General features: G+C 42.4%; 1 protein-coding gene across 1 annotated transcript; it reads right to left on the bottom strand.

Moving 5' to 3' along the window:
* Positions 1-2,310: 2,310 nt before the first annotated feature.
* On the bottom strand, positions 2,311-25,794 carry LOC306981049 (uncharacterized protein; the record flags this gene model as incomplete). The annotated part of the gene is made up of 17 exons (XM_079580597.1): positions 2,311-3,023; positions 3,098-3,214; positions 3,284-3,571; positions 3,690-4,028; positions 7,205-7,281; positions 14,370-14,677; positions 16,073-16,146; positions 16,216-16,503; positions 16,623-16,961; positions 19,279-19,395; positions 20,856-20,990; positions 21,282-21,389; positions 22,426-22,650; positions 24,336-24,449; positions 24,518-24,805; positions 24,924-25,262; positions 25,731-25,794. The coding sequence occupies 17 exons, from the start codon at positions 25,792-25,794 to the stop codon at positions 2,311-2,313; spliced, it is 3,933 nt and encodes a 1,310-aa protein (XP_079436723.1).

Genomic DNA, 25,794 nt, shown 5'->3' with positions numbered 1-25,794 from the left:
TATGTTGATGTTTTTATTGATCGTATTTGTTTTTCTTATATTTTATGCTGCTTTAACAGTGAAGCTCTTTGAATTGCCTTGAGTATGAATTGTGCTCTACAAATAAACTTGCCTTGTCACTACGAGGTCAAATACGCACAAATCTCAACTTCTGTTCCACATAAAAAGTTGCATAATGCACCTTTAAGGTTAAGATATACTTTATAGTCGGGCTGCACGATATTGCGATACTGCTTCTAATTCTAATTCTAAGGTAAAAGGTCTCGACTTGTAAAGCACTTTTCCACCGACATCAGGCTCAAAGTCACCCGGTCGTGTACGCAGACACTGGAGGACACTGTGCACCTGAACCAACTGTGCCACCAAACAAACACCTGGCCGGAGGATTCACCTATTGTACATGTTTTGTAGTGGTAGAGAGAAACCAGGGGAGAACATGCAAACTCCACACAGAGAGACACAGTTAACCTCTTAACTCCCGCCTGAACCGAGAGGATCTTTTTCCTCACGTCATCAGATTTATGTCATCATTTTTTTGTTGGGTGTTCAACTCATTTTTATTTTTTTTGTAATTTTTTATCACATTTTTGTCATTTTTTCGTCGATTTTTTGTCAAATTTTTGTCATATTTTGTCTTTTTTTTTTTTCATTTCTTGTGACGTTTTTGCCACTTTTTCATCATTTTTTCATCACTTTTTTGTCACATTTCCATCATTGTTTTCGTCTCAGTTTTGTTGCTATTTTCACACCTTTTTTCCAGAAGCTTTTGGACTGGGGTAAAGCCAAACTGGAGAAAATGTGCTCGGTTCAGGTGGGAGTTAAGGGGTTAAAACTGTTAAAACTAGAGGTCGACTAACATGGCTGTTCTAAAGTGAACTGTAAAATGTGACGGTGTTGAACTGTGCCAGCAGGGGGCGCAGTATCAGGGGCTGACGTATCCCTCGTGTCGCCTTCGCGGGTCATTTTCACCCGCTGTCATGTTCCGGGCATTTGGATGCAAGGTGACACAAGGGGGCGCCTTCCAACCTCCTCAGTGTAAATGTGAGTTGACTTTCTTCAGAGACTTTAGGTCAGACATGAGTGACAGTGACATGAGGCTAAACACAGTGAGATCTTTGTTTCCAGTAAAAAGAAGTGAAGAAGGAAGTCATGGAGCTTCTGCTTTAGACAGAACTTCAGACTCTGCTGCAGGTAAGAGTCATATCATATTCTGAAACTCAAATCTGTAGTAAAAAACATAATATATGGAAAATTATTATTACAATTCCAAAAAGAAAAATCTTTGAAAATCCTGTATCTAATCAAAAAATGTTTTTATTTTATTTACTCTCATTCTAAAAAACAAAACAAAAACAAACCCTTGTCATCTGTATTTGCTGTAGGTCATGTTTGTCCCAGTTACTCTGAGTCGTGGTGCAGCAGGACTGATGTGGACAGATGTTACAGAAGAAGCTCGTGAGGTTCATTTCTTCAACAGTTTCTATAGTAACTATTTTCTCCTAAGTAAAAGTAGATCTACCACAGTCCTGTCCACATCTGTCATGGTCCACCAGGACCCACCATGACCCACCACGACGAGAGGAACCGGGACAAACATGACTTTACAGGAGATACAGATGATCTGGGTTTGTTTGGGTTTTCTCTTTTAGAATGAGAGTAAATTTAAAAAATCTATATATATTTTTTGATTAGATGGAGGATTTTCATATATTATGTTTTTACTACATATTTGAGTTTCAGAATATGATATGACTCTTACCTGCAGCAGAGTCTGAAGTTCTGTCTAAAGCAGAAGCTCCCTGACTTCCTTCTTCACTTCTTTTTACTGCAAACAAAGAGCTCACTGTGTTTAGCCTCATGTTACTGTCACTCATGTCTGACCTAAAGTCTCTGAAGAAAGTCAACTCACATTTACACTGAGAAGGTTGGAAGGCGCCCCCTTGTGTCACCTGCATCCAAATGCCCGGAACAGCGGGTCAAAATGACACCAGGGTTATACAGGACATTCATGTTCAGTCAGTACTTCAGAGTACTTCGTCTGGAATACTAAAACCAGCGGATTCCAAAACAAAAACCGTTAAGTCTGTGTCTCTTCTGGTTCTGAAATGATGAAACATAAAACATATAAAATAGGTGAACATACTTGTTCAGCGTGAAGTTCGTCTGAGGCTGAGGGAGCTGAGGAAGGGCTCGTTTTAAAGCTCTTTCCAAAAACGAGAAGTCTCTATCACTCTTGGTTCTGGGTGAAATCGACGTCTCGTTAAAACTAAGGTACTTCATTAATCTGGCGACAGATCAAGGAAAAACTTTTTACTCCTGAATGCTACATTTCTGGTTCATCAGATCAGTTAACTCATCTACCTCCCCATCCGTGTTCTCCTGTCCCTCTCCTTTCTCCCCCTGAGCTTCCTGTGTCTGATCCAGAGCTTTAACCGTCGCCACCGGGACGTTCACCTTCACTTCGTCTGAAACCTGCTGCAGCTCAGGACGAACAGCAGCTTCTGGACGTTTCTTCTCTTTTGCCGTCAGATTCTTCACCGTCTTCAGCTGCGTCTCCAGCTGCCCTTTCCTTTGAGTCACTTCCAGAATCCCAGTCTCTAAAGTCTTTATTTGTTTGTCTAGAACCTTAACTGTTCCCTCACACTCCATCTTCTGTTCCTCCAGTTTTTTAATGTTCTCATGTTGTTCCTTTATTTTGCTCCTGTCCATACGATCTATTGGGCCAAAATGCCTGTTTCTCTCCACAGCGATCTGAGTGTTCGTCAGATTAATAACCTGCTGAGTTTTCTCTTTAAGCTTCATTAAGAACTCTTTAGTCTCACTCAGTTTGTGGATCACGTCTTCAACAAACGTCAGATCCTCCTGTATCTTCTCCAGGTTCTCCTTGTGCTCAGACTTCAGCTCCAGACTCTGTGTGTTTAACAGGGGCTTTGCTTCACTTGTAACTTCTTCTTCTTCTGGTTTGATCTTCTCCTGTTCTTCCTTTTGTCCGAGCTCCATGTCTTTATTTTCTGACCTCTTTCCTGGAAATAAGAAGGAACTCTTTAGTCGACAGAAAACTGAGAAAAGCCTTCATTGATTCATGAGACATTCTTACTGTGTAAAAGTTTAAACTTCCACACGACAAACGCCGCAGCAGCCGCGAGGAGGAGGAGGAGCCCGAGAGTGAAGAAGGTCCAGGCCACAGAGCAGGAGGAAACCTCCAGGAAGTCGCCTGAAACAACAGCACAGTAAAGCTGTCACTCTGTGCTGTGGCAGATGCTGAGCCTGAGTGGGGTCTGACCTGTGATGCTGATGTTGGTCTCTCTGCTCTGCCTGGTCTCCTGATGCCTCACTCTGCAGGTGAAGCTGTTCCCAGGGCTCTGCTCCACAGAGAGTCTGCTGCTGACACTGAAGGTCTCCTCGTTCACTCCTCTCTGAGGTAACTGAGTACTCGCTCCGGTCAGGACCGTCCCCTCAGAGTCCAGCCAGACCAGCTCCGGCTCCGGGAACCAGCCCCTGGACTCACAGCGCAGCACAGGAGACCCCGAGTGGTCTTTGGTCAGACTCACGGAGACAGGAGACACTGACACTGGGACAGGAGGAAGAACATCAAGACTTCAGTGTCTGATCTTCACCACACACTGAAGACGTCATCAGTGAAGTGCTTTACAAACACTCAGAGTTAGAACCCAGAGGTCCAGACTCACCCACGTGCAGCGTGACCTCTGCCCTCGTGTCCATCTGTGGGATGAAGCAGTGGTACGTTCCTGCGTCGCTCAGCCTGACTCTGCTCAGCGTCAGAGACATGTCTCCGTACGCCAGCCCGCGCTCCCACAGGCTCGTGCGGCCCAGATACAGGGAGTTCTGGTCGATCAGCAGGTCCAGGCCGTCCCGGCGGATGTGGACGTATCGTGGCTTCAGGTCGGGCCGCGCCCACTCCACCACCAGGTCCCTGAGGTCCTTCACAGACTCCAGCTGACAGGGCAGAGTCACCTCACTGCCCACGGGGACGACGAGGGGCTGAGACGGGACCACCAGAGCCTGACCTGTTCATGGCACAGGAATGTTTCAATGGAAATGTGATGAACTGGGTAAACTGCACCGGCCCCGGGGACCCATGAGGGAGCACCGGCTTTTACACTAATAATAGAAATTGGGGGCCGTGTAAACCCTTCTGGTAACACTTTATTTACATTGTACCTGCGGAATGTAGTACAATGTAATGTGCTCTGGAACAATCTGTAGTAACTTATACCTAAGGTTTAGATACACGATGGAAATGTGTGTATTAGTACTTTGCAGGTACACAGAGACCCTAATGTGTGTATTAATACTTTGCAGGTACATAAAGACCCTGACAATGTATCGAGGCAGTGTAAAATAAAGTGTTCCCACACTTTCCTACCTCCTTCAGGCCCAAAGCGGCCCAGTCACTCTCATTCATGCACCCGAGTACGATTTAAAAAGTACCTGCTGAATGTGCCAGTGTCAGTCGGACAAATGTACAAAACTCATTTTTCTGAAGAATAAAGTTCATGAACCACAAACTACATGTGTTTATTTTACTGACTTAAAAGTACAAATCTATTATAGAAAACGCTATCTCAATGGCCGCCGCCATGTTTATTTCCCATACCGACTTTGAAGCTACGCAGGGACGGGCTGGTTAGGACTGGGATGGGAGACCGCTTGGGAACACCAGGAAGCCGCGGTGCTGTGGTGCTGCTGTCCGAGGACAACCCACCGTCACAAAAACGCGCGTGCACGAGATCTGACTGCCGTGCGTGTGCGCGCATTCAACCAGGGCGATGTGTGTGTGCGCGCGCGTTTGTGTGTGTGCGCGTGTGCGCGTCCGTGCGTGTATGTGTGCGCGCGTGCATCCAAACAGGCCTGTGTGCGCGTGCGTGCGTGTATGTGTGCGCGTGCGTGCGTGCGCGTGTGTGTGTGTGTGTGTGTGTGTGTGTGTGTGTGTGTGTGTGTGTGTGTGTGTGTGTGTGCGCGTGCGTGCGTGCGTGCGTGCGTGCGTCCGTGCGTGCGTGCGTGCGTGCGTGCGCGTGCGTGCGTGTGTGTGTGTGTGTGTGTGAGCGTGCGCAGGCGTGTATGTGTGTGCGCGCGCGCATCCAAACAGGCCGCTGTGTGCCATCGTCACTCACCCTAAACTGCAGCTGTAGACGCTCCGCACAGGTACAGGTACATCCTCCAAAACACATCTGCGTGTCTTTGTTTAAGTCTCTCCTGCCCAAAACCTGCTCCAACACGAGCCTCTAATCAAACGCGCTGCTCCGACTGATTTATCCTCCGTGTGAGTGAAAGCGAAAATGAAACTACAACTTAACGAGCGCATGGCCTGCACTGCGTAGTTTTTTTCTTTTTTTTTACTTTGCTGCTGGACCATTTGTTTTCTATTTTGCTTTCACGTATTGTGAGCCCAGAGGTACATTTTATTCTAAAGCAGCTTTGAAAGCATTGCCAATTTTATTGTAAGGTTATAAATACTGTCTAACAACGATCATTAGGCTATTTCAGTTCTAAACCTACTCATTATTTGTTTCATTGTAAACTACCGTCATGCACCAAACCACTGGTCCTGCACCGTGACCCAAACCGTTACAGCTGAACCCCTAATATTTATCCATAATTATTCCACTATCTCTTGAATTCAATTCCCTGAGTTTAGCATATAACATAGCATATTGTCGTTGTAGTTAATAAGAAAGGAGCACGGGTGCATCAAACACTCCAATTGCTGTTTGTTTGAAATTATTTTTTGCCTTCATTATTGTCGTGGCCATAGTTCTTGGAATGGGTTGGGAACCACTGGTCTACAGCTGAACTGTGTGACGGGTTGGAAATTTCTTTGTAATCACTCATCATCTCAGAATATCAAATGTGGAGACTAGCGAGGCCCGGCCGAAGGCCGGGTCTCAGCTAGTACTTTAATATTACTCAAGTAGAAGTAAGAAGTACCACATGGTAAAACTACTGCTTAAAAAGTTACTCAAGTACATGTACCTGAGTAACTGTAAATCTGGCTTTTTAACCTCTTAACTCCCGCCTGAACCGAGAGGATCTTTTTCCTCACGTCATCACATTTTTTTTCCATCATTTTTTTGTTGGGTATTCAACTCATTTATGTAACTTTTTTGTCATTTTTTTGTCAAATTTTTTATCATATTTTTGTAATTTTTTCATCACATTTTTTGTATTTTTCTTATCACATTTTTGTAATTTTTTCGTCAATTTTTCATCATATTTTTTTTTTCATCATATTTTTGTCATTTTTTTGTCAAATTTTAATCATATTTTTGTCACATTTCTGTCATTGTTTTGTCAATTCTTTGTCAATTTCTTTGCCACTCTTTCATACATTTTTCATCACTTTTTTGTCACATTTCCATCATTGTTTTCGTCTCAGTTTTGTTGCTATTTTCGCACCTTTTTTCCAGAAGCTTTTGGATTGGGGTAAAGCCAAACTGGAGAAAATGTGCTCGGTTCAGGTGGGAGTTAAGGGGTTAACAGATGTTTCCTACACGTATTCTCCCTCACGTACAATATAAAGTCAAATAAGTTTCCTTATCTTGAGGTTTTGTTGCCGCTGTAGCAGAGGTGTGAGGATTAATAAGTAACTTGAGTAATACAGGACTGGAGCCTCGTCAGAACCAGGTCATAATCTTTAACCCCTTAACTCCCACCTGAACCGAGCACATTTTCTCCAGTTTGGCTTTACCCCAATCCAAAAGCTTCTGGAAAAAAGGTGAGAAAATAGCAACAAAACTGAGACGAAAACAATGATGGAAATGTGACAAAAAAGTGACGAAAAATTGATGAAAAAGTGACGAAATGTGACAAAAAAAAGAAAAATTAGAAAAATGTGACAAAAATGTGACAAAAAAATACAAAAAAAATTACAAAAAATGTGACCAAAATGTGAGAAAAAATGGACAAAAAAATGTCAAAAATGTGACAAAAAAATAAAATAAAAAATGACAAAAATTTGACAAAAAATGACAAAAAAAATGACAAAAAATGTGACAAAAATGAGATAAAAAATGTATACAAAAATTGACAAAAAATTAAAAAAAAAATGACAATAAAGTTACAAACACCCCACAAAAAAATGGTGGAAGAAAAACCTGATGACGTGAGGAAAAAGATCCTCTCGGTTGAGGCGGGAGTTAAGAGGTTACTCTGGTGCAGTAACAGACGGAGAAGCTTCACTTACAGCAGCTGAAGTGCGTCTGCAGGACGAGCACGAGGACAGAAAACACCAGAGGCGCGTCCACACCCATCATTACAGATCTGGAACAAACAGGATCTATGACCACATCACATCGGACTGGAACAAAACTGCACTGAATATTACAGATACTTTCTAACAGCTTTAACCCCTTAACTCCCAACTGAACCGAGCACATTTTCTCCAGCTTTACCCCAAAAGCTTCTGGAAAAAAGGTGAGAAAAAGCAACAAAACTGAGACGAAAACAAGGATGGAAATGTGACAAAAAAGTGACAAAAAATTGATGAAAAAGTGGAAAAAATGCGACCAAAAAATATGACAAAAACATGACAAAAATGTGATAAAAATGTCACAAGGAATTGACAAAAAATTGATGAAAAAGTGGCAAAAATGTGATAAAAAAAATTGATAAAAAATTGATGAAAAATTGACAAAAAAATGATGAAAAAGTGGCAAAAATGTGATCAAAATTTACAAAAAAATGTAACAAAAAATTACGAAAATATGACAAAAATGTAACAAAAAAATGACAAAAAATGATAAAAAAAAAAACGATATAAAATTGCAGAAAAAATGTGACAAAAATGTGACAAAAAACCTGCAAAAATTAACGAAAAAATGTGACAAAAAATGACAAAAATGTGATAAAAAATTTATGAAAAAATTACAAAAATTTGATCAAAATTTACAAAAAAATGTAACAAAAATTGACGAAAAAATGACCAAAATGTAACAAAAAAATGACAAAAAATAAATAAAAAATTTACGAAAACAAAAATGTAACAAGAAAATGACAAAAATTGATAAAAAATGGACAAAAAATGACAAAAAAACGATATAAAATTGCAGAAAAATGTGACAAAAAACCTGCAAAAATGAACGAAAAAATGTGACAAAAAATGACAAAAAAGTCACAAAAATGAGTTGAACACCAAACAAAAAAATGATGGAAAACAAAAATGTGATGACGTGAGGAAAAAGATCCTCTCGGTTCAGGCGGGAGTTAAGAGGTTAAACTTGAACTGATCTCAGAGCTTCACGCTCCGACATACGGGGATTTTTTGCAGGACCAAGTTTTCCTGTAACTTCAGTGATTTATTAGAAACAGGGAGAGGCTCATTGTGAAAGTGAAAGTAACATAAACGAGACATAAACACGTCTTAAACCAGAACACGGTCTAAATCCTGCAGAAACATGTTCTTTTATAAACACAGTGTCCGCACAGCAGCAGCGCGCGCGTCAGTATCGACAGGAATCATCTGTAAAGTCAGTCACAGTCACAGTATCAGTAACAGTAACGGTAACAACAGTGGCCCAGAATCTGCGCCTCTGGTCCGCGTCACAAACACGCTCCGCCAGTGACGCGCGTGCCCCGTAAAGTCTCTGAGCGCGTGAATAATCTGTATCTCACCTGGTTTATGGTTTTATGTCTTCGGGAAAGCGCAGCGTCAGTTCACAGTTCAGTCTCACGCACGCGCACTGACGCCTCTACGTCATGACGCTCCTGCAGACCCGCAGCAAAACTTAACCCCCGCCTTCACCGAGCGCATTCTCTCCGGTTCAGCTTTACCCAAATCTAAAAGCTCCTCGACTGGAGAGCAACATAGCAGTGCAGTGCGTCATTTGAAAGCTAAGGCCTGCAAAACTGATCATCATTCATGCTCGCTTTTGCCGCTATTTAATGCTTTTTAAAATTTCACTTTTTTTTTTTTTTTTACAGTAATTTCACTTTTTTTCTGCTGTACTTTTCATTTTATTTTTACAGAAAGCAAACTTATTTATTTTTTATTTTTGTCTGTTTCCCCATGAACATGAGCCTCTTATTTAACCTCTTAACTCCCGCCTGAACCGAGAGGATCTTTTTCCTCACGTCATCACATTTTATTTTTTCATAATTTTTTTGTTGGACATTCAACTCATTTTTGTCCATTTTTTTGTCATTTTTGTCCATTTTTTGTAATTTATTTTTTGTCCATTTTTTATCAAATTTTTGTCCCTTTTTCCGTAAATTTTTTGTCACATTTTTGTCATTTTTTTATCACATTTTTGTCATTTTTTTATCACATTTTTGTCACATTTTTGTCATTTTTGTCCATTTTTTTTGTCCATTTTTTATCAAATTTTTGTCCCTTTTTCCGTAAATTTTTTGTCACATTTTTGTCATTTTTTGGTCACATTTTTGTCATTTTTACCGTAATTTTTTTTAATCACATTTTTGTCGAATTTTCGTCATTTTTGTCATTTTTTTTTTTCCCATTTCTGGTGACATTTTTGTGACATTTTTGCCACTTCAATTTTTCATCAATTTTTTGTCACATTTCCATCCTTGTTTTCGTCTCAGTTTTGTTGCTATTTTCTCACCTTGTTTCCAGAAGCTTTTGGATTGGGGTAAAGCCAAACAGGAGAAAATGTGTTCGGTTCAGGTGGGAGTTAAGGGGTTAAACCCCCACTTTAACCGAGCACATTTCCCTCAGGTCGGCTTTACCCAAATCTAACGGCCTGACTGGAGCTCACAGCCTCTGGGCCGCAGTGACGCCTTTTCCTCTCGTTGTTGCTGCGTCGCTTTTATGACAGATTTTTGACCCTTTTTAATAGTTTTTAATTTTGCCTTTTTTGGGCAAAGCCAAACGGGGGGGAAATGTGCTCGGTTCAGGTGGGGGTTAAGGGGTTAAACAAACCCCTCTTTGTTTCCTCAAGGATTTTGTTCATGTATATTTTATTTATTTAGTGAACAGAATTTCACAGTAAATATGATTTTGAACTGAAGTCGTGCGTAAATAAATATATTATGTATTAATGTGTCAAATTTTTGTCCATTTTTTGTCACTTTTTTGTCAAATTTTTGTCACTTTTTTGTCCATTTTTTGTCACTTTTTTGTCAAATTTTTGTCACTTTTTTGTCCATTTTTTGTCGATTTTTGTCATTTTTTTGTCCAGTTTTTGTCACTTTTTCGTCCATATTTTCTAAATTTTTCGTCAAATTTTTCTCAATTTTTCGTCAAATTTTTGTCACTTTTTCATCAAAATTTTCTAACTTTTTTGCCTGATTTTTTTCATTTTTGTCACATTTTTTGGTCACATTTTTTGGTCACATTTTTGTCATTTTTTCGTCATTTTTTTGTCACATTTCCATCCTTGTTTTCGTCTCAGTTTTGTTGCTATTGTCTCACCTTTTTCCAGAAGCTTTTGGATTGGGGTAAAGGTTAATGTGTCCTCATAACTTCACATCTGTCCTGTTGTAGCAGATGTTCATCCACGTGGACAGGAGGTGGCGCTGTTTCACTAAAGGAGGAGCGTGAATCAGTGAAGACGAGAGGAGAGGTTTGGATTCTGACCAAAAGGCTCTGAATGACCTCCTTTAACTGCAGAGCTTCAGGGTCACGTGTGGTTTAGAGAAGTTCACGTTCATAATCAGCTGCTCACACAGGAAACTAAACTGTAAAGATATGACATTACTCAGAATACTTTTACTTTATCAACACCTTTACTCAATACAAAAGCACATTCACAACAAAAACATTGATAATTCTCGTCACTTCAGCTGAATTACATTGTGGTGTTAATCATCATGTGCTTCAGGTCAGAGCCTTTAGGGGGCGCTGAGGGACAAAATTTACCCCCAAAATACTTTTTCTGTGCATGAATCCTAGTTATTAACCTCTTAACTCCCGCCTGAACCGAGAGCATTTTCTCCAGTTCAGCTTTACCCAAATCCTGTAGGCCAGTGTAACGCCTCATTTGAAAGACCTACAAAACTAAATGGATCTTTTTCCTCACGTCAGATTTTTATTCATCACTTTTTTTGTTGGGCAGTCGTCGCATTTTTGTCCAATTTTTGTGACTTTTTTGTCACTTTTTCGTCAAATTTTCTCACTTTTTTGTCACTTTTTTTGTCACTTTTTTGTCAATTTTTGTCATTTTTTTGTCCATTTTTTGTCACTTTTTCGTCAACATTTTCTCACTTTTTTGTCCATTTTTTCTCACTTTTTTGTCCATTTTTTGTCACTTTTTCGTCAACATTTTCTCAATTTTTTGTCAATTTTTTCTCAATTTTTCGTCAACATTTTCTCAATTTTTCGTCAATTTTTTCTCAATTTTTTGTAAAATTTTCTCGATTTTTCGTAAATTTTTTGTCCATTTTTTGTCATTTTTTGTCACATTTCCATCATTGTTTTCGTCTCAGTTTTGTCGCTATTTTCACACCTTTTTTCCAGAAGCTTTTGGATTGGGGTAAAGCTGGAGAAAATGTGCTCGGTTCAGGTGGGAGTTAAGGGGTTAATATTGCCTGCAGTTCACAAACTATCCACCAGGGGGTGCTGCAGCGCCCTCAGCACCCTGGGTTCCCACGGCCTTGCTTCAGGTACACAGGTGGTCAAAGTACTTCATTTTGTTCCCTGAGCAAAAGTATAAAGAAGTACAAATATGACTCCAGTCCCGTTCCTGTGACATCACAACATTTTACTATGAGGTGAGCGAACTGTCTTTATGCTGATGTTTATGTCAGAGTTTACGGCCATAGGTTTGTTATTATTAGGACAAAAACTTGAAACAAAAATGTTCACAAAGTTTCTTTTAAAGGGGGGGTATTATGCAAAATGGACTTTTTCAAGCTTTACATCATGTTATTATGCCATTCCCTCATTAAAAACATGCCTGAAGTGTTGCCTTGGCACATTCACGTATTTCTGAGTAATCTGTAAAAACTCTGATGGCGGCCATTTTAGGGATAGGTTTGCCTGAGTCCTCCTAGGAACGCCCCCACCTCCTGGAGACGCCTCCGAGCTTTCGTCACCAGCCGAGTAACCAACCACTGCTCCTCAGCAGAACCCCCTCCCCACTGATGCCACAGACAGCGTGTGGAGGGGGCGTGTCTAAAGGCTCAGAGGTTCTTAAAGAGACAGAGGCCTATTTCAAGACATTCACTACAGCCATTTTGAGAGAGACATTTTATACAAGGCAGTTATTCTAATTTACTGCATTTACAGACCAACAGAAGGTTTGGTCATCATTGTAGTGTGATATAGACTGGTGCTATGGGACTGAAAAAAGCAGAACACCCCCTCTTTAAAATGGTTTCTCTCCCAAAGGGCTGTATATGAGCTCATACATGAGATTATCTCAGTGTAGAACGTGTGCCCTCCTGGTGCCCGACAAAGTGCAAGGTTCTTTTTGTGGCGCTTCATGTCCAATTTTAGTAAACCTTGTACATAGAGGAGTTGTATGATTTGTATCACTGTATAACTGAAGCATATTACATTCATCCATCTGTTTTCTTCCACTTTATCTGAGGCCACTCCTCCTCCAGCTGTCCTGACCCTGAGGCCACACCTCCTCCAGCTGTTCTGACCTCGAGGCCACACCTCCTCCAGCTGTTCTGACCCTGAGGCCACACCTCCTCCAGCTGTTCTGACCTCGAGGCCACACCTCCTCCAGCTGTTCTGACCCTGAGGCCACACCTCCTCCAGCTGTTCTGACCCTGAGGCCACACCTCCTCCAGCTGTTCTGACCCTGAGGCCACACCTCCTCCAGCTGTTCTGACCCTGAGGCCACACCTCCTCCAGCTGTTCTGACCCTGAGGCCACACCTCCTCCAGCTGTTCTGACCCTGAGGCCACACCTCCTCCAGCTGTTCTGACCCTGAGGCCACACCTCCTCCAGCTGCTCTGACCCCGAGGCCACACCTCCTCCAGCTGCTCTGACCCCGAGGCCACACCTCCTCCAGCTGCTCTGACCCCGAGGCCACACCAGGCCCTGGGTCTTCCACGAGGCCTTGTCCCACTAGGACATGCCTGGAACACCTCTCGTGGGAGGCGACCAGGAGGCATCCGGAACAGATACTTATTTCAATATGTTAAAATATCCCTATTGGACTTAGTTTTGATAAAAATCCACTTTGGGGGCAGTGTTACACTGCACAACTTTAAGAGCCACTTGGCCAGCCCTGATGGTGCTCGGGCCCAATGATCACAACAAAAGCAGATCACAAAGTAAAAACTATCAAACATGGCTCCTTTACCATTTTGGTTTAAAGTTGCTAACCCTGTAGTTCAGGGCTCTACAAACATGATCGGAAATGCACAGGGTTCATATTCATTAGTTCAGCATTTCATATCTCAGAAGCTCAGATGTGAACGTAAAAGTCCAAGTAGGAGTTAGAGGATAATAAGTGCAGGCAGTAGCTCAACCATAGACTGGTGTTCTGTTCCATCTGCTGTTGTTCTGCCCTTGAGCTGGACACTTTCATTTGTGAGTGTGAGGTGATAACTTCACTGGCTCAAATGAATCGATGTGTTTAAGTTTGTATTTAAACTGAAAGGAAAAGAAACTGTTGAACATTGTCTCTGTTGGAAACACAAAGACTGTTTATTATAGAAAACCAATTACAGTATCTTAAAAGTAGGGAAATCCCATTGTGTTTTTTTTGTTTTTGTTTTGCGTTTTTTATAATGATAGCAAGTACAGTCGGTGTCCTGATTCACTCTGTCCCATTGAGGAAGTGAACATGTGTCGAGACATTAATAGTGTCAAGTGGTTTTTATTTTACCTTTTCTATCTGTAAAACGGAGCCAGTTCTGTTCGTCCAGATCCACATCAGTGTGTGTGACTGACTCTTCTGGCTGTGTCTCTGACTGGACGTCTCTGAGCTCCTCTGTCTCAGTCGACTCTTCACCGTTTACAGGACTTTGTTTTTTAAAGTCCATTTTAACAAACACTGAGGTTAAACCTTCACTTTCCTTCTCTGTCATGTTCTGTTCTTTCTTCTTCTCACACTGAGCTACTTTCACATGATCAGGAGCTTCATTCATTTCCTCTGGAACTTCCATCTTCACTTCAGTTTCCTTTTAGAGTTTTCCGTCTTAGAATCTACTGTTGTTTTATCTTTCAAACGAGCTCCCTCTGAAGTACCGACTAAACATGACTATACAGCGCCCCCTGCTGTCACAGTTCAACACTGACATGTTTAGAAGCTTCGTACACAGACTCTAATGATCGAAACCTTTACTATAACAATAAATGTTTAGATATAGGCTATTTGAAAGATAAAAACAGCAACATCAAATTCAATTACTTAAAATGTTGGCCTTCATATTGGTTATCGGTATCAGACACTAAAAATCCAGATGGGTTGGGCCCAAGAATCGTCCCTGACTTTCTGAGCTCCTCTGTCTCAGTCGACTCGTTTACAGAACTTTGTTCTTTAAAGTCCATTTTAACAAACACTGAGGTTAAACCTCCACTTTCCTTCTCTGTCATGTTCTGTTCTTTCTTCTTCTTCTCACACTGAGCTGCTTCCACATGATCAGGAGCTTCATTTATTTCCTCTGGAACATCGATCTTCACTTCAGTTTCCTCAGACGTCGTCTGTGGCTCAGGATCAGCAGCTGCTTCCAGATGTTTCTTCTCATTATCCAACAGTTCAGTCGTCTGGTGATACTCGTCCTTCAGCTTCAGTTTTCTCTGAGACGATTTCCAAACAATCTCCCGAATTTTATCCATTTCTTTGGTTGTTTGTTCCACGATGTCCTTGAATAAAGTGATTTGTCTGTTATTTTTATGTATCTGATTTTCACGTTTTTTGTTTTTGTCTGTATTTGTGAACATTATTGAGTCTTTTATCTTTTTCTTCTTCTCCTCTATCTCAGACCTCGTTTCATAAATACAGTTATTCAGTGTGTCTCTAAGTGTTCGTAAAAACTCCATTGTCTCCGACAGTTCCTCAGATTCTTTAATAAAATGTATTTCTTCTTTAATCCTGGAACACGTCTCCTTGTATTTGTTCAGCTTCTGCTCATCTCTGAGTTCTTTTATCTCTGACTTCAGCATCGGCTCAGACTCTTCTCTTTTCACAGCTGTGGTTTCTGGGGGAAAGTACAAAAGTATAAATACACAGGTGGGCAGTACTTGGTTTATTTTAAGTCATTCAAAAGTAAAAGTTATTTTGCTTTTAGTCTTTTCATCTATATTTAAATGTAGGTCAAAAAACAATAATTTCGTCGTGTTTAAGATGGAGAGACCAGGCGGAGGCACCGAGGGCGGAGAAAAGAGGAGAAATTGTGAATGAATTAAAATTATTTTTCTCGAACTCACCAGAGCAAAGAATAAACTCTCCTCTCATAGTTTAAGATTAAAATGGATAAACCTCTGCTTAAATGACGTTGAACACGTTTTTGCCATTTTCTGTCAAAGACGAGGCTGCGGAGCGTCAGTGTTGTAAACATCGTGGAATGTGAACCTGTGAACCAGGCTCAGGGTCCCCCATGGGAAATGTAAAGTTGACCTGTTGATCAAACATAAAACTGCCTCCCAGTGTTTATGAGTTTCTTATCAGGTTGACCAGTGTCTTCTGTCTCAGCTCGCTGTTCTGGGAGGAGGGTCGACAAAGGAAGTATAACTGGGAGTGAAGGGGTTAGAAACTTCAGACTTGACTTCTCAGACTCTGTCAGTCTCACTCATGTGTTTACACATGTTTTATCATTTACTCATGAGTTTTTTTCACAAATCATCTTTTTCTACTGCGCAGAATAAATCACCAAAGACAAACTGATTTCCGTTACTGGTAAGTTCTGCAACTACAAGCTGTCAGTGCACGTGTTGACCTCACTTCATTTCCCATCATCCCTTTGGCCTTTGCTGGTGAGCCAAGATGCTGCAAAGACTGACCCGTCTCGTCTTAAACACACTGACTCTTACTGACTCTTACCAGAGCGGCACCACAGTCAAAACATGTAGAAGTAGCTATTTTCATTCACATCAAACAGGCCATAAAACTACACTTGAACAGTTTCAAAGTAATAATAAAAGTAAATACTTACTCTGTGTCTTATATTTCCATAAGACAAAGGCTCCAGTCACAGCAACAAGAATCAGCCCCAAAACAAAGAGAGTCCAGGCCACAGAGCAGGAGGAACAGGCGTCCAGGAACTCACCTGGAACAACAGGGATGTATGAAAGTCTGAGTGTGTTATTCTGTAACTGAGCTGTGAGTGGGGTCTGACCTGTGATGCTGATGTTGGTCTCTCTGCTCTGCCTGGTCTCCTGATGCCTCACTCTGCAGGTGAAGCTGTTCCCAGGGCTCTGCTCCACAGAGAGTCTGCTGCTGACACTGAAGGTCTCCTCGTTCACTCCTCTCTGAGGTAACTGAGTACTCGCTCCGGTCAGGACCGTCCCCTCAGAGTCCAGCCAGACCAGCTCCGGCTCCGGGAACCAGCCCCTGGACTCACAGCGCAGCACAGGAGACCCCGAGTGGTCTTTGGTCAGACTCACGGAGACAGGAGACACTGACACTGGGACAGGAGGGAAGAACATCAAGACTTCAGTGTCTGATCTTCACCACACACTGAAGAAGTCCTCAGTGAAGTGCTTTACAAACACTAAGAGTTAGAACCCAGAGGTCCAGACTCACCCACGTGCAGCGTGACCTCTGCCCTCGTGTCCATCTGTGGGATGAAGCAGTGGTACGTTCCTGCGTCGCTCAGCCTGACTCTGCTCAGCGTCAGAGACATGTCTCCGTACGCCAGCCCGCGCTCCGACAGACGGGTGCGGCCCAGGTACAGGGAGTTCTGACTTATGAGGTGGTCCCAGCCGTCACGGCGGATGTGGACGTAACGCGGCTTCAGGTCGGGCCGCGCCCACTCCACCACCTGGTCCCTGAGGTCCTTCACAGACTCCAGCTGACAGGGCAGAGTCACTTCACTGCCCACGGGGACGACGAGGGGCTGAGACGGGACCACCAGAGTCTGACCTGTTGATGATGCGGGAATGTTACTATGAAGAGGTTTAGAAGCATCTTTGAATTCAAATGTGACCGGGGGCCTCATTTATCAAGCTTGCTGCGCACAAAATGAGGCCAAAACTTTGCGTAGCCGCTCCTCTGCGCCAAAGTTGGTATTTATAGAAAACAAACTGAACGTGAACCATTGCGCTCCTCCACGCAAACTAAAGAGCTCCCGTACGAGGTGCACACTTTTCAGAAACACTGCTGAGAGACGGGAGAGCAGCGACAGGACTGGTTTGAGGAAGTCAGGTTTGGTTTGGTTTGGTTTGAAATGGTTTGAATTGACTTTCTTCAGCAATGACAAAGATTACAATGAAATAAGCAACTTATCACGATGTTTGTGAATATTGGTGCGCACATACGTGCACGCTCGTACCCGTGCACGCTCGTACCCATGCACGTATGCGCACTGGCGCTAAAGCCTTTTAAACGGGAAGCAGGAATGATCCCGCTGTCCTGTGCTTAGAGTCATCTCTGGACATAAGTCTGACTAACTGGGTTTAGGTCCAAAGCTCGGGTCACATGACCTTCAGACGAGGCCGTCTTTACGCAGTGCGCACCGGCACCGCGGCACCGCTGCCCACGCCCTCCTGAGACACCACCACTGACCTCTCCACACTCACTCCACCCGGACACTGACCGCTCCTCACTCACTCCACCCGGACACTGACCTCTCCTCACTCACTCACCCCGGACCGAACCGCTGCTTCATCCTACACAGAACATGACCTAATGTACAGCGTGTGCCGCTTGGAGTTTGGAGTTTGACTGAAATGCTCCACAGTTTATCGTGTTTTATTGGCAAATCCAAATCTTGTTATTGGCAAGTCTAGCCGACACTTAAGGCTCTTCTTTACGTTGTAAACATGTGTTTTGAAAAGTTTTATTGATATTTATATGTTGAAAGATGCCAATATGTGTGATCAGAGAAGCAGAGTTCACTCTTCAGTAAATCTCCTCGAGCCCGTGTCGTCTCTGCCTGAGCTGCGGCAGCGTCAGCCCCTCCCTCTCTGCCCCTCCCTCTCTGCCCCTCCCTCTCTGCACCTCGCCTTCGGTAAAACCCACTCATTATCGCCTCATGTTTAGGGAAATCTCATTCATAAGTCACTTTGCATTGCCTTTTATGGTCAAATGGAGGCGGGCAGAGGGCGTGGCGTGAGGTCCGCAGCTTTCTGCTCCAGGTGGAATCAGCGAAGGAAAGATTGCGGTCAGGTGTGGTACCGGCGCATACGCAGGGTTTTATAGATCGGAAATAAACTTTGCGTATGAATTTTTTCGTTACTTTGCTACGCACTTTTCACGCACAGTTTGATAAATGAGGCCCCTGGTGAGTGACCTCGGGGCCATGAAACAGATTATTTTAAGTAAGGGATAATGTATAGAACGCTGGTCATTATCGGGAAAATAAGCACCGACAGGGCGAACCGGCCCTGTCGGTGCTTATTTTCCCGATAATGACCAGCGTTCTATACATTATCCCGCTTATTATACGGCCATTTGCCAACTGAACACACACAACATAAACTTTTACACTTTTATGAAGGTCGAAAGGTTTATTTAATGACTTCCGCGACAAATAGTTCCCAAAAGTTTGCGCGTTGCTCTGCAACGTTTTGCTAGGCTAGAAGCAGCAAGGCTAGCAGCTAGCCTAGCTACTTAGTTGAAGGTGCAGTTGGAGGAATGGTGGTGAATTTCTGGGTAAATTGAAAGTCAGACTCACACTAACTTCACGAGCGATTCCCCCGACTTCTCTCTCAGTGACGGGACAGATAGTGTCGCTACTACGTACGCACGGAGTGATATGAAAGCACCAACTCCGTTGCCATGGGCAGCGTCATTATTTTTCTCAGAGGTCCTTTATCAGAAAATAATGACCGGTAGAACGTTGGGAAATCCCATTCAAATCAACGGAGCTTCTACTTACGTTGTGAAGAGCCGTATAATAAACTAAAATAATAGAAAATAGAGGCAGACGGGGGGTCCATGTCACAGCTTCTTGCCCTGGGCCTCAGTAAGTCTGTTTACGGCCCTGTAGATACAGTGCTTATATCATTATCATTATTTAGGTTTTCTGCTACAATGACACAATCCATGCAATGTAATTTAAGGTCAAATTTTGCAGCTGTGACACACGAGGGAAACTCTGGATCAATAACTAACTTGTAAAAGTCTAGATAAGCTCATGCAGTGATATTACAGCCTTATCAGGAAACTATCATTAAACCTGGTCCTGCTTTAACAATGATGTATCTATTGAAGAGACCTGTTCTAAAGAGAGACTTACTGCAACAGAAGTGAGTCTGCAGGACGAGCACGAGGACAGAAAACACCAGAGGCTTCACTTCCATCATTACTGAGACAGATCTGAGAATCAAACATCCGCCATTAACAATGGACTGACCTGTAACAGTGAGCTCAAAGTTCAGCTGGTCATAAACTATAGAGTTTATATATAAACCTGGATTATGCTTCATTACACTGTAGCTATAACTAGTTTTCCTGTAACGTCTTCTATTATTTGAAACATTTAGCGACTAAAAGGCAGTTAGGCTGGAGCAGGTTCATCTGTGGTATAGTCTAGTGTCTCCACATCAGAAGCACATGAGCCTCTTTTATAAGTTGTATCTGATCTTACCTGCTGTTGTTCAGATCTCGTTTCTTCAGGAAAGTGTAGCGTTTGTTCAGTTCCGTCTCTCACACCTCGACGCTTCAGAGAGAAACTGGGCGGTGCTTTAGAAACAGAGGCGTGAAGATACTGAAGCACCTGCCCCTTTGCCTCTTCTCACAAGCCTAATATCTCCAACGCAACAAAGCAAAATTGTATTCAGACAAGTAAAGACAGAGCTGCAAGAGTCAAGACTGGTTGATATGAAAGCATGAATCATTTCCAGGTCCTTTTTTGACCACATTTTGCAAATTTCAGAGATGTTTCTAATGTGATAAAAGTCGTTTCCAAAGACATGGCCTGGTCTGGTTCTGAGGCTGGATTTGACAGAGGAGCAAATACAGGGAGAGGGGAGGAGAGAGAGAAAATACAGTATTTTTAAGAAGAAATACGGCAAGTCTGTAGGCGTTATATTATTACAACAGAAACGTTTATTTACCGTAAAAAAAAAACACACAAAAAAACAGTGAATGTTTACAAGAGATTCATGAAGCATTTTAAAAGAAGAAACTAAAAGTCTCAGCTGATTCTTGTCCTTACATCAGTGAAATATTTACTTTGACAATGATGGTTTGTGTCCTGATTTTTGGTCGTCCTAATGTGTGAGTAAACTGGATAATTTAAGTAAAGACAACACTGGATTATTATGGAGAAATAGAAATGAAAAGTCCTTAAATGAGCTCCATATCTGCATCTTCAGGGTCACACGGGCTGCAGTTTAGAGAAGTTCACGTTATACATGTTTTACTATAATCAGCTGCTCACACAGGAAACTAAACTGTAAAGATCATAACATTACTTAGAACACAAACCTTTACTCAACACAAAAGTACATTTACATTCAATACAAAAACATTCATCATGTTAGTCTCCATGGAGATGTAATAATGTCCTCATCCAAACCCATCACCCACTGCAGTAACAGCAGGTTCAGTCTCATTAGGAGCAGGTTTTGTACTGAGGCAACAGTAAAGTCCCAAATGTTACACAGTGTCACTTTAAACTGTTTTGTAATGAATGAAGGCGGTGGCGTCGTGAGAAAAGGAGTCGTGCTCTGGAGCGAGGGCTGTTGTAGAAGCTTTTGAATTTAATCAGATTTTTTAAAGATCATCATCACTGAGTCGACTCTTCACTGTTTTTAAGACTTTGTTCATTAAGTTTTATGTTAACAACATTAGAGCATAAATCACTGAGACCTGTTTCATCCACGACAGTCACCTTCTCTCCTCTTTCCTCAGACTCCTGAGCAGCTGCTGCCAGATGTTTCTTCTCCTTTTCCATCACTTTGGGCATGAGTTCATGCTCCGCCTTCAGTTTACCTTTCCTCTCATCTGTTTTCCAAATGATCTCGTTAATTTTCGTAATTGCTTTGACTGCTTGACCAATGATGTAACTGAACTCTCTCATTTGTTTCTTATTTTTCATTATTGTATCACTTTCTTTCCTTCTGTCGTCGCTGTTCATTGGTAACTTTCTTAACTTTTCCTGTTTTTCCTTATTGTCTTCCTTCAGTTCATTAATACATTGATTCATTTTAGTGATAAGAGTTTTTAAAAAGTCCTTTGACCCCAACAGTTTCTCAGACTCTTCAATAAACTGTATTTCCTGTGAGATCCTCAGACAGGCCTCCTTATATTCACTCAGCTTCTGCTCATCACTGTGACTCTTCAGAATCGGCTCCGACTCTTCAGTTTCCTCCAGTCTGACCTTTGTGATCACACTCTCTGATTCTGGAGGAGAATACAAGATTAGATGTTCAGCAAAAACATTTAGTCCATTTACATACAGAGGAGAGAAAAAGTGAGTTTACTGTTTGGAATCTCTCACATTTCTGCCTAAATTAGTCACAAAATGAGTCTGATCTTCATCATAATCATAAGAATGATTAAACAGTGTCTGCTTTAACTAATCCCCCCCAAACATTTACATTGACCACATTTTTATTGGCCTTAACATGTAAACATTCACAGGACAGCGTGGAATAAGTAAGTACACCCCCTGAATCTGGCTGATCTGCAGCAGTTTTGTAAAGAGGAATGGTCCAAGATTCATCCTGATCGTCGTGAGTCTGATCTGGAACTACAGAAAAGCCGGATCAGCAGATATTTAATACAGGGGTTCACTTACTTATTCATATGCTGTTGTGAATGTCACAGGTTTTTCCATTGATGATACTGCAGCAGGTTATCCAGGCCCTGAGGAAACAAAACAGCCCCAAACCCTGATGCTCCTGCTCCAGACTTCACTGGAGAGAGTTCAAGAGCTCTTTCACAAACCAAAGTTGAACAGTCTGGGAGGAACACACAACGTCATGTGTGGAGGACAAATGGATCAGCACCAACATCTAACCCTCTCCTCACGGTGAAGTCTGGAGCAGGAGCATCAAGGTTTGGGGCTGTTTTGTTTCCTCAGGGCCTGAACAACGTGATATTATCAACAGAAAAATGAATTCACAAGTCTATCAAGATATTTTACAGAGAAACCTGACTGTGTGTGAATAAGTAAGTGAACCCCTGTATTAAATAGCTGCTGACCCTAAAAAAAAGGGAAAACGAGAAAACATTGGGGCAAAAAAATAAATAAATAGGGGAAAACAAAAGAAATAACTAATTGGGCAAAAAATGGGGAAAAAACATTTATTTGAGCTGAAACAACTAAGTCACTTCCTTTAATGCTGTTCCTGGACCAACATATATACATCTATATATATATTTATATGTTTGTTTTTTCTTGGAAGGGTGTACTGTTTTTTGTTTTGTTTTTTACCTTTTCTATTTCCAACAGGGACCCGTCTCTCCACGTCTCGGTCCAGGTCTCGGTCCAGGTCTCGGTCCAGGTCTCGGTCCAGGTCTCGGTCCAGGTCTCGGTCCAGGTCTCGGTCCAGGTCTCGGTCCAGGTCTCGGTCCAGGTCTCGGTCCAGGTCCAGATCCACATCAGTGTGTGTGACTGACTCTTCGGGCTGTGTCTCTGACTGGACGTCTCTGAGCTCCTCTGTCTCAGTCGACTTGTTTACAGAACTTTGTTTTTTAAAGTCCATTTTAACAAACACTGAGGTTAAACCTTCACTTTCCTTCTCTGTGATGTTCTGTTCTTTCTTCTTCTCACACTGAGCTGCTTCCACATGATCAGGAGCTTTATTCATTTCCTCTGGAACTTCCATCTTCACTTCAGTTTCCTCAGACTCAGGATCAACAGCTGCTTCCAGATGTTTCTTCTCATTATCCAACAGTTCAGTCGTCAGGTGATACTCGTCCTTCAGCTTCAGTTTTCTCTGAGACGATTTCCAAACAATCTCCTGAATTTTCTCAATTTCTTTGTTTGTTTGTTCCATGATGTCCCTGAATGAAGTGATTTGTCTGTTTTTTTTCTGTATTTGATTTTTATGTTTTTTCTTTTTCTCTGAGGTATTTTTTTTCTCTTGTATCTTTTTCTCCTTCTCCTTTATCTCAGACCTCGTTTCATAAATACAGTCATTCAGTGTCTCTCTAAGTGTTTGTAAAAACTCTTTTGTCCCCGACAGTTCCTCAGATTCTTTAATCAAATGTAATTCTTCTTTAATCCTGGAACACGTCTCCTTGTATTTGTTCAGCTTCTGCTCATCTCTGAGTTCTTTTATCTCTGACTTCAGCATCGGCTCAGACTCTTCTCTTTTCACAGCTGTGGTTTCTGGGGGAAAGTACAAAAGTATAAATACTACTTAGTTTATTTTAAGTCATTCACAAGTAAAAGTTATTTTGCTTTTAGTCTTTTCATCTATATTTAAATGTAGGTAAAAAACAATAATTTCGGCGTGTTTAAGTTGGAGAGACCAGGCGGGGGGCGGAGAAAAGAAGAGAATTTGTGAATAAATCAAAATTATTTTTCTCGAACTCACCAGAGACCAACTCATCGTCATCTCATAGTTTAAGATTAAAATGGATAAACCTCTGCTTAAACCACTCTGATTTTCTGTCAAAGACGAGGCTGTGGAGCGTCAGGGTGACACGTTTCTGATCAGAACAAAGTTAAACTCAGGCATCTGTCTCTGAGTTTGTAGTTGGAATGTTTTTTCATTGTATAATTTCCATGAAAACAATCATTGTGCACTGAAGTGTTGTTGTAAACATCTGTGTACCAGGCTTAGGGTCCCCCATGGGAAATGTAAAGATGACCTGTTGCTCCACCATGAAACTGCCTCACAGTGTTTATGAGTTTCTTATCTGGCTTGACCAGTGTCTTCTGTCTCAGCTCGCTGTTCTGGGAGGAGGGTCGACAAAGGAGGTCTAACTGGGAGTGAAGGGGTTAGAAACTTCAGACTGGACTTCTCAGACTCTGTCAGTCTCACTCATGTGTTTACACATGTTTTATCATTTACTCACTAGTTTTTCACAAATCATCTTTTTTTACTGCTCAGAATAAATCACCAAAGACAAACTGATCTCCGTTACTGGTAAGTTCTGCAATTACAAGTTGTCAGTGCACATGATGACCTCACTTCATTTCCCATCATCCCTTTGGCCTTTGCTGGTGAGCCAAGATGCTGCAAACACTGGCCCCGTCTCGTCTTAAACACACTGACTCTTATGAGAGCGGCACCACAGTCAAAACATGTAGAAGTAGCGATATTCATTCACATTAAACAGGCCATAAAACTACACTTGAACAGTTTCAAAGTAATAACAGAAGTAAATACTTACTCTGTGTCTTATATTTCCATAAGACAAAGGCTCCAGTCGCTGCAACAAGAATCAGCCCCAAAACAAAGAGAGTCCAGGCCACAGAGCAGGAGGAACAGGCCTCCAGGAACTCACCTGGAACAACAGGGATGGTTTAAAGTCTGAGTGTGTTATTCTGTAACTGAGCCTGAGTGGGGTCTGACCTGTGATGCTGATGTTGGTCTCTCTGCTCTGCCTGGTCTCCTGATGCCTCACTCTGCAGGTGAAGCTGTTCCCAGGGCTCTGCTCCACAGAGAGTCTGCTGCTGACACTGAAGGTCTCCTCGTTCACTCCTCTCTGAGGTAACTGAGTACTCGCTCCGGTCAGGACCGTCCCCTCAGAGTCCAGCCAGACCAGCTCCGGCTCCGGGAACCAGCCCCTGGACTCACAGCGCAGCACAGGAGACCCCGAGTGGTCTTTGGTCAGACTCACGGAGACAGGAGACACTGACACTGGGACAGGAGGAAGAACATCAAGACTTCAGTGTCTGATCTTCACCACACACTGAAGACGTCATCAGTGAAGTGCTTTACAAACACTCAGAGTTAGAACCCAGAGGTCCAGACTCACCCACGTGCAGCGTGACCTCTGCCCTCGTGTCCATCTGTGGGATGAAGCAGTGGTACGTTCCTGCGTCGCTCAGCCTGACTCTGCTCAGCGTCAGAGACATGTCTCCGTACGCCAGCCCGCGCTCCGACAGGCTCGTGCGGCCCAGGTACAGGGAGTTCTGACTTATGAGGTGGTCCCAGCCGTCACGGCGGATGTGGACGTATCGCGGCTTCAGGTCGGGCCGCGCCCACTCCACCACCTGGTCCCTGAGGTCCTTCACAGACTCCAGGTGACAGGGCAGAGTCACCTCACTGCCCACGGGGACGACGAGGGGCTGAGACGGGACCACCAGAGGCTGACCTGTTCATGATGTGAGAATGTTTCTATGAAGAGGTTTAGAAATATCTTTGAATTCAAATGTAAGTAACCAGGTGAGTGACCTCGGGGCCATTAAACAGATTATTTTATATTAAAATAATAGAAAATAAAGGCAGACGGTGGGTCCATGTCACAGCTTCTTGCCCTGGGCCTCAGTAAGTCTGTTTACGACCCTGTTTTAACCATAATCTACTCATAACAGTCATGTCAGATACAGTGCTTATATCATTATCATTATTGAGGTTTTCTGTTGCAATGACAAAATCCATGCAATGTAATTTAAGGTCAAATATTGCAGCTGTGACACACGAGGGAAACTGTGGATCAATAAATAACTTGTAAAAGTCTAGATAAGCTCAATGCAGTGATATTACAGCCTTATCAGGAAACTATCATTAAACCTGGTCTTGCTTTAACAATGATATATCTCTTACAGACAGAGAGACTTACAGCAGCAGAAGTGAGTCTGCAGGACGAGCACGAGGACAGAAAACACCACAGGCTTCACTTCCAT

This window comes from Gobius niger (assembly GCF_951799975.1).
Source record: "Gobius niger genome assembly, chromosome: 21".
NCBI lineage: Eukaryota > Metazoa > Chordata > Actinopteri > Gobiiformes > Gobiidae > Gobius > Gobius niger.
The sequence above is the reverse complement of the archived record's forward strand: the minus strand, read 5'-3'. Positions and strand labels throughout refer to the sequence as shown.